Source organism: Sphaerodactylus townsendi, linkage group LG10 (genome assembly GCF_021028975.2).
Source record: "Sphaerodactylus townsendi isolate TG3544 linkage group LG10, MPM_Stown_v2.3, whole genome shotgun sequence".
NCBI classification, from domain to species: Eukaryota; Metazoa; Chordata; class Lepidosauria; order Squamata; family Sphaerodactylidae; genus Sphaerodactylus; species Sphaerodactylus townsendi.
The window spans coordinates 27,461,663-27,477,759 of NC_059434.1; the positions used below are offsets into that span (position 1 = coordinate 27,461,663).

The window sequence follows — 16,097 nt, forward strand, 5'->3', positions numbered from 1 at the left end:
GAACCAGCGAAAATTGTCCTCTCCCATTTCCATTTGTGGAAATTCTCTCTGGAACCCTTTGACTATCTCATAATAAATGTTGCAGTGTTATCAGCCATCTTCTTCTTTTTTTTTCCCATGGGGATTTAGACACTTTCCATACCTAACTCAGAAAGTGATTTAAGACATATGCAGAGTGAGTGTGGAATGGAATAAGCTTGGAATAGGTACCGCTGAACAATAGCCCCATGTGGCCTGAAACGTGGGCTGATTCCGCATGGGCCAAAAACAGCAGTGTGAAAACGGTGTGAAAATGGTGTAAACAGGTTTAAAATGGTATAAAAGGGTTTATACCATTTTCACACCATTTTCACACTGCTGTTTTTGGCCCATGCAGAATCAGCCTTCAAGAATTAAAAATAATAACTTTCTTCCCTTAAAAAGTTCTAGTATCAAATTATTACTTTAAAAACAACTGCAACACAGACAAATATTTATATATACTTTAATTCTTTTTTAATGTGCATTTTTATTTCAGTACAAATATATAGGGGACATCATAAGGCAACTGACATTTTTCCTGTTTATGACTATTAATCAGGAAACAGTGCACATAAAATATAACCCCAAGCTATTATCTCATCATAACAATTTTTCAAGATGTTACAATTTTTGTAATGTTTTCTGATGAAATGTCTCTTTTCTTTGTGTACTGTGATACAAGCACATAGTAATATTGGCACCATAAATGGTTTTTGTCAGGGTAAAGGGTTGTACTCTCTTCATAGCCCAGTAAAAAATAAACTCTGTAATAAATAAATATTTAAAATAAATATCTGCAATCTGAAAGTGTATAAATTAGGTCCATCCTGAAAGAAAAAAATATTCTGAATTTCATTTCCAAGTTAGCAAAGTCAACAGAACTTCATCTGATCAGTCCACTTGGTGTTCTTTTCTCTATCAGCTTGCTGTTTCTTCTTTTTTAAAATCATTTATTCCATTTAGGTAGTTATTCATCTTCTACAGTAGGCAGGAAATAGTCCGGAGGCATTGAGCCCCAGTCTGGTACATAAATTGTCCAGTTTCAACTTTCCATCATCTACTTGACCAGCACGACATCAAATAAACCTAAAAGGCGTTGGTCCACTTCACTGTGAGGCTCATTCTCCCAAATCCAGACATTAGGAAATGAAGGCTTCTCTACTGCTAAATGGCCCGTCCAACTGCTGCTTTCTAGATCTCCTCAGTAGTCCAAATTCTTTGTGTTGAGAGTCAGACTAAGATTCCATTCCCCTTCTGTGCTGAATTCAACTGAATATTAACACATCCTTGTAGAGTTCTGGCACTCTTTCGGGATCCACAGGCCTGGGCAAGAAATGAGTGAATTTTTGGTGTCTTTTGGATCGTGCCCCATCTCTGGGACTGCCATCTTTGTTAAGCGCCACAAAGTACCTCCGACCTGAGTCACCATGTTTGTACAAATTGGAGGAGTAAGTGTTGTACCAGTTCTCTTCAAACTGTTCTCGAAAGACACATTCAGGAGTGAGCTTCTCCTGTAAAAAAATAAGGGAGAGGTTAGAAAAGGAAATCAATAAAAGGGCAGCAGAAAACTTTGAATTTTAAGTCCAGTATCAGCATTTTACTTCAAAATATATTTTTCTTCCAACTGATGGGAAAAGTTTATATATTTTGTATACTCCCAGATCAGCAGTGGTATGTAAGTAAAGTAATTCCTTTGACTTCTTCTTTAACTGAGGATTACTTTAACAGCAAGGAAAGTAGATCCCCTAGCACTCCACCTGCTGAATTACAAAGGGGGACCCAATCTCTTTACCATTGTCTGGAGTCAGCCTTCCCCGCACTTTACTAGCCTGCCTGGTTGGGGAGCAGGTCACTGGCTGGGATGTCTTTAGTGGAGGGCAGCCACTGAGCTACTGCAATAAAGTGGAGCATTGCCACTACATACCGCACCTGAGGAGGTCTCAGCTGAGAGGAAGCCTACCAGCCTGCAGCACAAAGGTCCAGCCACCAGGGCCCGCAATGCAGAAAGGACAGCCCCCTTGGCTGAGAAAGAGGGCATGGTGGGCCAGGCCTCCTCACGCAGAAGAACAATGGCGAAAGGAGGGATCACAGGCAAAAGGAAGGCAGGGAGAGCAAGAGAGAAGACAAGAGTCCTAATGGAGTAAGGTGGAGATTCTACCCAGCTGAGGTGCATCAGGAAAGTGGCAGGCTTTGATGCAGCCAAAGAGAAAGGGGGAAAGACAGTTAGCAGGTCAAAGCAGCTCAACTGGATCACATGAGTCAGGACTTCCAATTGAATAGGTCCACCCCCATTCTGAGGCCAGGTAATATCTCCCAAGATGATCTTGGCAAGACCACAATGGAGGGAAAGGGATTGGACCAGGCACAGTGGCAGCCCCACAACCATTTGCTGCTTTTAATTTTATAGCTTTTTTTCTTTATTTGTCTCCCTAAAATTCAGTAAGCGAGCTTAAGGCATGCATGATGTTTAAGGCTGATCCATAGAGAAAGTAGCTACTAAATAGCTACACAGTAGAGATATTTCAAAACCTTGAAACTAATGATAAAGATTGGACTGATTTTCTTTTTCCACACTGACAAAATGTTCTATATTTGTTAGAGCACTCTACATTATTGGGAAATTATCACATGACGTCAGTGGAACAGATTGTTTCAGATAATTGACACCTCGAATTATTTTACTGGGCAGACAAGTCACTTGCTGACTTCAGGTAAATAATAAAAGAGATGCAGTTTGCTTCACATAGAAGCCAGCAGAAATATTCCCAGTACCTGTAATAAGGTATCACGTTAAAGACAGAGGCAGCCATTAAACACAAAGTCAGCAGGATGTAGTGTTAAGAGCAGTAGAATCTATTCTGAGACCTGGGTTCGTTAAGAGCAGTGGAGTCTAATCTGAGAACTGGGTTTGTTTCCCCAGTCTTCCGCATAAGCGGTGAATGCTAATCTGGTGAATTGGTTTTGTTTCTCCACTCCTACACATGAAACTTGCTGGCTGACCTTGGACCAATCACAGTTCTGTCATCAGAACTCTCTCTGCCCCACCTACCTCACAAGGTGTGAGGAGAGGAAGGGAATGAGTTTGTAAGCCACTTTGAGGCTCCTTATAGACAAGAAAAGTAGGTATAAATCCAAACATCTTTTAAAAGTATGTAACAGGTGGCAATGATGGTGATACTTACAGAGCCATAGAGTTCTCCTTTCTCATTCATTCCAAGGTAAAGGCCACTGTCCACCCCTCGAATACTGACTAATCCCACTGCCACACTGATGAATTCAAGGATACCTGCATTGAGACAAAAGTCAGGGATTTGATGTTAATATCTACATATGTTGACATTAAAACTGGTGTATAAAATATAGCGAAAGACTGATGATGTTAAATAGACTGCTAAACAAAATCTACTTTTAATACTATAACAACATTCTCAACATGTTTATCTAAGTAACAATTCGTTCTAGTGATATATTTTGACATCTTCATTGGTCTGAGAGTATAGGCTGAAATCACATGATCTGTAACCATGCTGAAGCTAAGTTGGTCTGGGTATGGAAGACTTTCTGGGAATCCCATTTATGCTGCTTCCTCATAGGAAGGCAGGTCATAAATATGACTAGCAACTAAAAATGAGGATTTAATATGTGCTTAAATACTTTCAGATAAAATCAAGGGGGGCTTAACATTGCTTAATTTTGGCTGATGTGTGGCAATTTATTTCATGACAGATAGATTCAGTTTTCAATTATACATACTAATCATTGTTATCTTTCAAATAGCAGCGACTATTTTAGTCATAGCTTTCAATCTGTCATATATTTGTCAACAAAAAAATCTGAACTACTTTCTGTCTAAAAAAATAACATATATATTATCATATACAATTTCTGGAGTTTTACCAGAAAATTAGTGGGTTTCTGATGTATAATGCTAAGGGGCATCCCCAGACCAATCTATCTGACTATGTAATCTTTCTGTAGCAAATAAATCATCAGAGATTTCTGATATTCAAAGTTCCACTGAAAGACATGGGAGGTATTCTGTCTTTCTGATATCATTTTCAAAGACACTGTTCCCCCCCACCCCAAATCATAATAAGCAGGTGATTCAACTCACAAAGAGACCACATCAGACGCACTTACTGAGAATGGAAATAGAACAAAAAAGAAGAAAGAAGTCCCAGAAATGTTTGATCTCAATTTCAAACTTCTTTTTAGGTAATTGCTTAGTGTTTACATGCTGTAAGAAGTTTCCTTTCTGTGCAGAGCTTTGCGTTGAACAAAAAGTTTCTTTCCCTCAGCTTAAAAACACTGGCATTTCCAATGTGCTGCTAATCAGCTAAGAACCTTTTGCAGGGGGTTGTTTTGACTTTAGGAAACCTGATAGAAAACCTCTTCAATCACCTATTGTGGCTGTTAATTCACAAAGCACTCAATGACGGCCAATAATAGCAGGTTTCTTTAGATAAGGCTGGCCTACCCACAGTCTGCCCTGTTTGTTTGCCCTTTCAAATCAAGTAATCTTTCCAATTCTCAGGGAAGTCCCCTTTCTTGGTTATTAGTAGCACAATTGTATTCTAAAGCAGAGTGGCAGGTTGTTGGACTGGGGAGGTCTAAGATCTAACACCTGCTTCTCCATGGATTCAGTCATTGGCTAGCCTTGGGCAAGGCACTCTTTCCCCACTTCTTATTCCAACAGGGTAAGTTCTAGGCCTGAGTGGCTGCTTTGGGCATCACAACCCACCAGAGGCACTGACACCCAGTTGGGGTCTATCTTTTTTCTCAGCTGCCCCAGCAAGCACAGCAGATGGTGGGAGATGTAGCCTATATTGGCCATCCACTCCCAGATGTGCATCACCATCCAGATCTCAGCAACTTGCAGAAACAATGAGTTTGCCTAGACCAGGGGTAGGGAACCTGCGGCTCTCCAGATGTTCAGGAACTACAATTCCCATCAGCCTCTGTCAGCATGGCCAATTGGCCATGCTGGCAGGGGCTGATGGGAATTGTAGTTCCTGAACATCTGGAGAGCCACAGGTTCCCTACCCCTGGCCTAGACCCAGCCATCAGCAAATACCTTGAGATTATTACATCGGAAAAGCTGATGCCTGCCAGGGCTCTAGCAAAGATCAATGCAGGTATATAGTGCAGCTATACCTTCCATTGATCTTTGGAAGTCAATGATCTTAGAAGGGTGTCACTCTGCTTAGAACTGCACTGTTACAAAGCTATTCTGCAGGTATGTGATACTGGACTAAAGTGACACTGAATAGCAGTCTCAGTTCAGTGCAGTAGAGTTCAGCACACTGGGCGCAAAGTTCAATAATGTTGCATTTTGCACACAGAGAATTCTACTTAAGGTCGCAGTCCTGAAATATTTACATATGCTAATTCCCATGTGAATGCATGGGCTTTATACAAGGGCAGGTAATGGCAGGACTGAATTAAGATTAATATCAATTTTTAAAAAATAATGATCAATTTTTATTTTAAAGCATAGTGCGGGAAGAGAACAGAGTAAGGTTGAAATGGATGAATCCTCTGTCAGCCAGAACAATGCTGTCTCTATACATCTATAAAACACACATTTCTGAGGATGCAATTCTGCTGAACCTCGCAACTGACTCAGCAAATATGCAGCGCCTCATTCCTCAAGCGAGAGGTGTCGGAATTCAGCATGCTCTGACCTGGAAGCCTTCTGATCTGACTTGTACATGACATATTTCCTACAAGGAAAGCACTGTTAGTCATGCCTGGGCTTTTAAAACCGTGTGTACCTTTGAATAGTGTTTCGGGTTTTTTAAAAAAATTATTTGATGTTTTATCAGCCTCCGGAGATTCAACCTGGGGATTCCCTGGAATTACAGCTCTCCAGACTACAGAGAAAGTTCCCAGGTTCTTGGAGGGTGGGCTCAGTGACATTGTACCCCACTTGGGTCCCTGTCCTCTCCAGGCTCCAGCACCAAATCTCCAGAAGTCTCCTAACCTGGAGGTACACCTCACACACCACCAGTGCCCAGAGAGGACTTGACAGCCCTGTTTTTCACTTTCAAGTCAGCTTGGGTGTTCTGTCAACAGAAAGGTGGAACAGAGATACTAAGCAAATAAGTACCCATACAGTCATCACCAACCACATGGACAACATGTGACAACTGAGGTCAATGTGCATTGGGCATGGAACAACCCAAGCTTCCAAAGACATCTGCAAGCAGCCCCCCATATATGTGGAAGTCAAACCTATCTGCATGTAATCCCTACATAGGTGTTGCATATTATTTCTGGCCTGGGTGCAATGACTAGGCCATGGCCTCTCAGCAAGGCAAGCAAGACGTTGCACGTGCTCAGGGGCACCCTTTCCTTCGCAGATGCCAGATTTCGCTTCAGCTCCGCTCCTGCAAATCCCTGCCCGTAGACTGATGTCCCCAGAATCGGAGCATCTGCACCTTCTGCCAGCCTCTGCAGGCTCAGATTGTTTTGAAATCCCCAGCTCGACGAGAGCCGTTGCTATACCATCTGTTGCTATAGGATGCTTCCGTCGGGGGTGGAGGAAGAGAGGCAGTGGCAGAAGAGAGCCGGAAAACGGGAGGAGGAAAAGAAGAAGAGCGCCTTACCGAAGAGGCTGTGGTCCTGCCTCGTGCCCTGGACGCTGCCGTCGGGCAGGATCTGCAGGTGGAAGCCCGTTCTGCAGTAGAGCTGCCTCCGGCGTAGGATGCCTTGCAAGTGGGCTAGATCCGGGGCGCCGGCCGCGACGCCCCCCCGGGGCCCTCTTTCCACTTGGACCAGGCGGTCGCCCAGCAAGGGGGGCCTCTCCCCGGCTGGAGGCAACAAGAAATGGGAGCCCACCTGCTGGCCCAAGCCTTCCAGGCTGCCCAGGAAGCCCCCCACTTCGGCTAGGGGAGCCATGAGGGAGCCCGACGGTGGAGGTGGAGACGGGAGCCAGGAGCGAGGCGAGGGGAACAGAAGAAGGCGAGGGATCCTCGACGGGGTCCGCCCTGGAGGCTCAGCCGATCCTGGAGGTTCTCCCGCCGGCCGGGCTCGGCGTTAAGATAGCAGCTGCCTGTCTGGGGAGTCTCTTCTCTCCCCGGGCATGGGGGTGGCGGGGCTGGGCCGGGCTTGGGCTGACAAACATCGGCGGCCGCTGCAGGGGTCGGGCGGGGGTGCCGGGGACGGCTGGCGGGAGGGGGTGTCTTTGAGGGAACACGACAAGCTCCCAGCGAGGCTGCTCTTCCAGCGCAAGGGCAGGCAGTGCGGAGGATCGGTATATATAGGGATGCATGGGGCAGGTTTTCCCCCCTGACATATGCTAATACTGGAGGTGGCTTGCACGCCGGTGAGCAGCGGCGTTTGAAATCCTAAACCCCGCTTCTCGTCCCCTCCTCGCACCTCTGCCCCTCCTCCTGGATCCGAAGTGATGTTCCCCAGCCGTTCACACACAGCCTCCCCTTGGCTTCCAACTTCACCTTGGAAACACCCTCCCGTCCAGCCCACCGGTCCCCCCCCCCCCCGCACTCCCTTCCCCACCCACTGCGGTCGACGGGGAAGGAGGGGTGCCGTCGGATCTGTGCTCCCTTTTGATGTTCCCAGCGGCTCGCCAGTGATGAATCGCAGCCAGCAAAGAGCCCGCTTTGGCAGGGGGAGCAGGGAGGGCTGGCCTCGTTGCAGTGCGTTACGTGGACAGGTGCAGGGAAAGGTAAGACGCAGGAGAAGGAGAAAGGGCGTTCCCGGAGGGTTAGACCTGCCCCGACACACATGAAAGGGGAAGAGTGGGGATCTCAGCCAAGCAGAGATCTAACAGTTTGACTTCTTCGTGCTCAGAACAGCTCATAAAAGCGTTAGATTCGTTACCCCCTTTCCACCCCCTTTTATCACCTGAGGTTTCCAAAAAGGGGGATTTTTTTCTTTCCCCCAAATGGAGTGGCATCCTCCACTGGGGTTTCCCTCCTGTTTTCCATAAGTTTTTTTTCCTCTTGCTTCATTTCTCACAGATGATGTGCAACGTATCCGTACTGTGTGGATTGCACCGACACAGGGTTTGAACCTCCGCTTTATTGTACACCTAAAACAGAATAACAAGTATAATCTGAGCTATATCAGAAGCCTGGTTAAATGGTGACATTTATAGGCAAAGCTGACAATTTGAAAAACCCCAGAGGACCAGTGAATACCACAGCAGAGGACTCGGGACAAAGGCCCACATGTCACATTTGTTTCCATCTTCAACCACAACACTGGCGTGAATGTCAGAAAAGATGTTCCACACAAAAATATCTGGCATTTGCTGTTGGGCCTTGAAAAACCTTACCAGGCAATGTTATAAGTCTGCTTTAAGAATCGCTGGAAACTCTAAGGTTTTATTGATCTGTGGATATTTTACTTTAACATACACACAGTACGTGAGATAAAAATGTTGGACCTTAGTTTATGAGTCCATTATAATACCAGCCACCCTGCCATCCCCTAGCCATGGCAGTGGTGCTGTTTTAGACAGAAAAGAGCAACAGTCAGCCAACGTGTTGCTCTAAATAGGCAGTTTGGGGGAATGAGCAGGAGACAGAAAAGAGCAAGAAGGGGCAACTGGGATCAATAACATACATATACCAGATCATCATGGGTGAAAACTCTTAAATGAGCAGTCAGCTGTGCAGCTGAAATAAGCCTTCAATAAAGACTTAAGTAATAAAAACAAGAAATATATCTCAAGCAATGAGCATGCGCACGTGAAATATGCAAGAGAGAAAAGGGAGGACAGTTTCAGGAATGGGTAATAGTTACCAGTCTTGAGAGGAAGTCCAGGGAAAGCAGTGCTGAAGAGGAAAAGACTAGCATTTCCAGGAGCAAAAGGAAGAGCCCACACACAAGCACATAGATTCAGAACACATGCATACTATGAATGGCCAAAGGATAAATATTTATACCCCAAACAGAGTCGTAGCAAGGATGAACTGTGCCCGGGGCATGTGTGTGAGCCTGCGCTCCTGCCATGCCCCCACCACACCCTGGAACGCCCTTGCCACGCCCCTGCACCGGTGCACGCCCAGGGCAAGACGGCCTTCCCATCCCCTGGGTGCTACGCCAGCGACCCCAAAATGAATTCTGAGGTGGTTTGAAGTAAGCTGGCAGGAAAGGCAGAAACAAGGAATCATTTGCTCTTCTGTCATTCCTACAATAAAATGGGAGAGTCTTAATGAATGATCCAGACCCAAGGGGTGCCTGGGCTATTCTCTTGAACACTGACTGATTGGTGGGATGGGTGCTGATTAAATCCCCTTTGGGTGACACATAGCTAGCCCCATTGTCCAGCCAGGCACATTTTAGGGCCTGCGCAAAAATTCATCAGCCAGCCACCTTCCTGGCCGGGCTTGAAATACAGGATCCCCAAATCCTGACTGGCGTCCATTTTGTGGAGAGCAGAGTCTTGCTCTTTTGCCAGCCTTCATGGTGCCCCATAGCAGGAGGAGGGATCCGACTGCATACACATGTGTGAAAACGGTGTCATACAGAAGTAATAAAACACCAGATGCCTGATCACCTGTGGTTTGAAAAGCTAAGAGTGGACAAATGAGCTTTTCCTTCTAGCTGAATGGTGTCCCTAATCTACTCTAGCAACTCACCCTTCCCTACACACTGTCAGGAAGGAAAAGTAGAAGTGTTTTCTGCTTTCCGAACAAGGCCCCAGGAGAGCAGGATTGATTGCAACACATACCACTTAGCTTTTTAAAGCCTCTTTACCACTGCATGTTGAGGTACATGAGAGAGACAGCTTTAAATATGCTTCTTCCAGGTTTAAAAACTTGATTGGCAGCCATGCAGGATGGTAGTTGACAACCTTTCTCCAGTCTGTTCGCCTGTGAACAGAAATGCTTCTACCCAAAGCCTAGCTTAGTCCTTCATCCACCATTATTTTCATAAGGCTGTACATTTTGGCGAAAGCCTTTTTCTCCTTTTTTTTAACCCCATCTCCCTTCCTGAAGCACCCCCTTTAGCACTGTTAACCAGAGTCATATTCTACAAATGAAAAAAAAAATGATAACACCATTATTGTTTGTTTCCCTAAAAGAAATTATGCCCTTACCTTGATGGCCCAGAGTAACCTGATCTCATCCGATCTCAGAAGCTAAGGAGGGTTGGTCCTGGCTAGGAATGGGATGAGAGACCACCAAAGAATATCAGGATCTCTATGCAGAGGCAGGCAATAGCAAGCCACCTGTGAATGTCTCTAGCCTCGAAACCAGAGGTGGGATCCAGCAGGTTCTCACAGGTTCCCGAGAGTAGGTTACTAATTATTTGTGTGTGCCAAGAGGGGGTTACTAATTGGTGATTTTGCCACGTGATTTTTGCCTTAGTTACGCCCCTCCTCTCAGCAGTAGCGCGCAGAACTTGAAGCAGTCTAGCAGGAGGTGCACCGGTGTGCATGGCAGCCTGCACCTGCGTGCATTCGTTTCCCACCCAAGGACCGGCGCAGTGGCTGCGTCCTTGCCACAGCCTCGCCCAGGAATGCCCCGCCCCCAGAATGCCCGGCCACACCCCCGTTGTGCCCCACCCAGTCCCATTGGCGCTACGCCACAGTTTGAATCCCACCACCATGGGAACCTGTTACTAAAAATTTTTGATCCCACCACTGCTTGAAACCACTACTGGATTGCCATAAGTCAGTTGCAGTGTGATGGCACTTTACTCACACAAAAAGACAATAGATTGCATCACTCTAAAGAGATTATATCATACCACCATTTTTCAGAAATCTGGATTTCCTTACTCAAACCACTTCCTTCACTAATTACACACAACATGTAAGAGAAAGAAGGAGAAATGGTGGGAAAGTCCCTGCTGGTGCCATGCAAGAGTTATCACAGGAAAGAGGAAGGAAGGCCTCATTTTGTGCCAAATTATTTTCTGCCGTAGGTGGAAGGGAAAGATAGGCATGCTGAAGCACTCACCAGCCCCACTTGCATTGGGATGGCATGTTGCCATCGTGGCAGCTGAATACTCACTGGACTATTTGGGTAGGGTATGAGAAAGTATGACTGATCCAGAGTTACCCTGCAAGCTTCCATGGCAGGGAGAGGATTCCAATGTGGGTCTCCACATCTCAGAACTGTCCAGCAAGAGATGATAGTGGCTGCTCATGCACAAAAATACAATAATCCCAGTTGCAACCAACTATTCCAATAAATAAGTAATTAATAAAATAAGGAAAAATTTAATGGAGGGTAAGGAAGCTTTTATGCTTACTTGTTGGAGTCTCTGTCTAATTCTGTTTATTTGTTTACTAGTTTGCTTCTTTTATACCCTATCTTTCTCCCCACTGTGGACCCAAAATGGCTTTCAATGTGATCCCTTTATCTTCGCAACAACTCTGTGCATTAGGTTGGGGTGAGATACAATGACCCTTTCCGCACAAACCCCTGAAAACATGTCACAAACATTTTCAAAAAACCCCATTTGTTCCCACTCACCCCTTGAAAATGCTTCCTGGCCACCATTTTGTGGTTGTTCCTTTTTTAAAAAAAAAAACAGCTCTGTAGATCCGATACTACAAGGCTTCAAAGCCTCGTGATGTGATTCTCTAGGGGTTGTGTCTCATAGACACAATCCCAAAATTTAAAAAAAAAACTGATGGAAATATAGCATGAGACATCCAGTGCAAACTCAGAAAATGGCTCCAACAAGAAAGTCTAGGGACTGCAGAGCGGCATAGGAAATGTTTTAAAGAAATCCACACAGCAAGTGAAAACGGCTCCACAAAAGAAACACTTTCAGAAAACAATTTTTTGAAAAGAATCTCTGGGGAACAGCGTGCAAATAAAATGTTACCAGGCAGGAAATAAAATGTTTTGGGCTAAAAACCATGTGGAATGCCATGAAGGAAATGTTTTATTTCCTGCCTCAAAACGTTTCATTTAGTTAGTGTGGAAAGGGCCAGTGACTGGCCCAAGGACATCCAAGAAGTTTCCATAGCTAGCAAGGATTTGACCCTGGTCTTCCCAGATCCTAGACTGACACTCTAAGCACAACGCTATGCCGGCTCTGTTAATGGTGCTTCAGAGAGATTTGTGTAGGCAAATTCTTGCACAACCTTGTGGGAGTTGTAGTTGATTTTCCTTCTGTCATTTATTCTCTTTCCTTCTTAATACAATATAATTGTATAAATAATAAATAGCAAAATGCAAATGTTTAAAATGTGCTCTTTTTCTATTGATAGGTTTTTCAATCAGGGATCCACCTCATAACTCTAGCTGACAAGCCTTCTGAACAATATCACCTATTGTGTGAGCCAACAATAAACCAAAGAATCACACAAGTGCAGACGAGTGCAGAAGCACCAAAAACCTAAACTCATATATAAAATTTTCCCATACCTATGTTCAAGTGACAAACAGGAATGATGGGAGGAACTGCTCCAAGGCTCTTCTCATGTCCAGGTCATGGAACTTTGAGTGACAGGAGGTTCAAAAAGAAACACACCTGAGAATTCTGGAGTAGGCAGTAGAGGGAGACTGTTAGAAATTGACAGTTGTTGAAGCTGACAGTGGAGGCTGTCAGCTGGAATGAGAGAAACTCAGTTGTGTGGGGTCCAAAAAGATCTTGTGTAGGTGAGGGAAGTGAATAGAATGTTCTTCCCTAAGGGAAATAGTTCCCTAAAGGAATGTCCTTCCCTAAGTAAAAGGGGTGACCTTCTAACCAGTTTTAAGGAAGAAAACTGGAAAATATTGTTTTGTTCTTTAACCCACCAACTTTTGAAATAATGTTGCTTAAGTCTCTAAGTAGTGACTGCCAAGAGTTCTGGGTCTTAGTATATATCAAAAGCATCAATACCTTCTAAGAAATACATAAGATACATAAGATACATCCTGATTACAAAATATCTATAAATATACTAAGTTTCCTCATTCCTGTTGTTAATGTTTAACCTGCCAAGTTTATTTTTTGAAACCTCCCGGCTAACCCGACTTTATCATTTCCCCAAAAGAGACAAATATAACAGTTTTGAGTTTTTATTTCATTATGTTTCTCTTTAGCACATTCCAACATATAAACCAAAAGTTATTAACTGTTCCCTCATCTATTTTCTGCAGGGGACAGGAAAATAGCAAGTGAAATTATAAGTCTCACAAGTGATACTGGTGGTTGGTGATGAAAAAATAAATAAAACCAGAGCACATAGAACAATTTTTTAAAAAAATTAAGAAGACACTGGAAAGGCACTGAGAGGTGAAACTGGGAAGAATACTTGGTTAGTATATAGTTGCTTTGCTTTGCTATTGCAGAAGGACAGACAGGAAGGTGATGGGAGCATTACAAAGTCTGAGCAGGCTATGACTGCTGACTGTTTCCCAGCATCTGATAATTTTACTGAACCCAGAGGATGCAGGCAGCTATCATGGCTAACAGCCAACAATAAACCTATCTACCATATATCTGTCCAATTCTCTTTTAATTTCATTTAAGTTAGCTGGACAGATTTGTGGGAAAGTGGAGTAACTGCATTTGAATCTAGTCTCAGACCATTATTAGCCAATAATTAGTGTAGGTAAATGCAAGGGGGGGGGGGCGGTGTGGCTTCTACTGTGCTGGCTATCTGGGATAAGCATTTGTTGCAAAAGGTGGGGATGCACAAGGGGGACAACTCTTCATCAATAATTGAAAGCACTTTAAAACTTGTGATCTCTCTGGAGAAGTGAGCCCTGAGAATGTTTCCAGTAATCCCTTCCCTTTTTGTAGTCATATGCTTGTTCCTTTATAAGGTGAAAAGCAGACAGAATGACACAAAAAGGATCTATTACACATTACGTAAGAATTACTTCATTGGGCCACACCAATACTATATTGTTGTATTGGGTCACACATTTAGCTCAGAATTCTATTGTTGATTTGAGAACAGAAGAAATAAGATAGTGATATGCATCCGTTAATGTCAACACATGGCAATCAAGCGTCTGTTGAAGATAGGGAAATAGAGTACCTATATATCTAGGTGTGCAGCTGTACCTAGGTATATAGATATTCTAGGAAGCTGCTGAAAAGTTCATGATTTATAATGTACTGGCAAATCATAAATAGTTCCATGCTTACTGGTCACATTCAGACATAGATACATGGACATAAAACTTTATTATACAGAATCATAGACCCTTTCTACATCAAGGTCAATATTGTCTGTTCAGACTGGCAACAGGACTCCATGGTCTCTCAGACGGAGGTCTTTCACATTGTCATGTAGTTCTCAGGCTAGCCTTTCAATACCCTTGTATGAACTTTTGTGTCTGCAATTGGGGGTGTAGTTGTGTTAAATATTGTACTTTCTCAAGATGCTCTGCGACTGTTCCTGATTATGCTAACTGGGAAAAGGTGCAGCAAAATATGTGCATATACAGTATATAACAGTGAATACAGTTTGCATACTGTACACGTTGACTTTCCTAATTCCCACTATAAGTTCCATTTTCTATATAAGATTGGCCTGTATATAATAATGCCACCCTATGCAAAGTCACACGTCCACTGATGTCAATGAACTTAGACAGGTATAACTGTTAAAACTGTATTGTAAATGAGAAACTCTCATGGTCTAATATTCTATCCCAGCTTTGCTCTGCTGTGCTTTATTTGGTTTGCAGTTTGGATTGCAGTTGTATATCCTGACCTAACCCATATTTTAAAGAGAGAGAGAGAGGTAAAATGTCCCAACCACCTTCAGGTGTTTCTGGAAATCAGAGCGCTTTATACTACATAGCTGTGGAAATGCCTTGACAATGTAGATATAGGACCTAATGTCAGCAAGGCCCACACAATCTTTTTATACATATAAATATAGTGAACTGTAGGCCAAGTTCTGACTTTCAACAGATTATTAGACAGTGAGCAGCTGCCAATGGTTATCAGAAGCATACAAGTGAAAGACGGCCTCTTCCAGCAATACATATGCATATAATTTCAAATTTAGTCAGTCTTGATGGAATTGTGTTAATATACTACCCTGTTTCCCCTAATATAAGACATCCCCGAAAAATAAGACATAGTAGAGGTTTTGCTGAAGTGCGAAATATAAGGCATCCCCCAAAAGTAAGACATAGCAAAGTTTTTGTTTGGAAGCATGCCCGACGAACAGAACCCAGAAAAATAAGACATCCCCTGAAAATAAGACATGGCACATCTTTGGGAGCAAAAATTAATATAAGACACTGTCCTATATTCGGGGAAACACGGTAATGCCTAAAGCAGTTTGCCATGTTAACAAAACATCCATGTGTAAAATGGATTATAATTCTTACTGGATTCCTCCTCACAACTGTATTGGGTAAGTTGTTACTATTCCCATTTTACATATGGGGAAAGTAAGGTAGTGAGAAAGTGACTTGATAAAGGCCATTTCATGAATCCATGGGAGTTTGACCCAGTGTCCACTACTGTCTTTTGAACCGGTCACTTCTGATGGACTGCATTGATGTAACTCTAGTATTGCAACGTGCTTACCAATCTCAATACACTGTATATTGTCATCTATACAAATGTTTTTTCCCCTCTTGAAGACTTTTCAGCATTGAATCTTGAAAGGGCTGGAGGGGGAGAAAAATCATTCAGCGGGCTTACACTTTTGTTTAACAAAAACATTATGGCGCTATAAGAAAGAACAGGAGGTACTTTTTAAAGTCTCTTTCCATGTGTCTTTTCAGTCACCGTGTAAATCTGAGAGATCAAATGGATTTGGCTGCTTTGTTTTATTTGCTAGAGAGAGTTTGGGGCTAATTAATTGGCAGGTGGTTTAAAGCAGGTAATGTTACACCTTTTCATCACAGCAGTCCTAAGTACTGCCCTGTGAGCACCTGAGTGATTTTAAAAAAATTGTTGAAAGCAAGTGATTTATTATGGAAGGATTTAAAACCCCAAAATGAAAATAATGTTAAATACAATGATCAGATAAATCACCTCTGAAGGACGGAGAGAGAGAGAGAGAGAGAGAGAGAGAGAGAACTGGCAGGCTTGTTGGGAAAGATGTTGTAGATAGATGTTATATAAGTTTACCTTTCAAATAACAGGGGCCTGTCATGTGGCTGGACCCAAAAAAATCCACCCTAATC

The 16,097-nt window shown here is 43.5% G+C and overlaps 1 protein-coding gene across 1 annotated transcript; it reads right to left on the reverse strand.

Annotated features, from left to right (window-relative positions):
• Positions 1 to 597: 597 nt before the first annotated feature.
• FGF20 (fibroblast growth factor 20) lies at positions 598 to 7,296 on the reverse strand. Its single transcript, XM_048509844.1, has 3 exons — positions 6,630 to 7,296; positions 3,204 to 3,307; positions 598 to 1,532 (listed from the first exon to the last, which is right to left on the reverse strand). Exons 1-3 carry the CDS (start codon positions 6,919 to 6,921, stop codon positions 1,287 to 1,289), a joined length of 642 nt encoding a protein of 213 aa, XP_048365801.1. The 5' UTR covers positions 6,922 to 7,296; the 3' UTR covers positions 598 to 1,286.
• Positions 7,297 to 16,097: the final 8,801 nt, after the last annotated feature.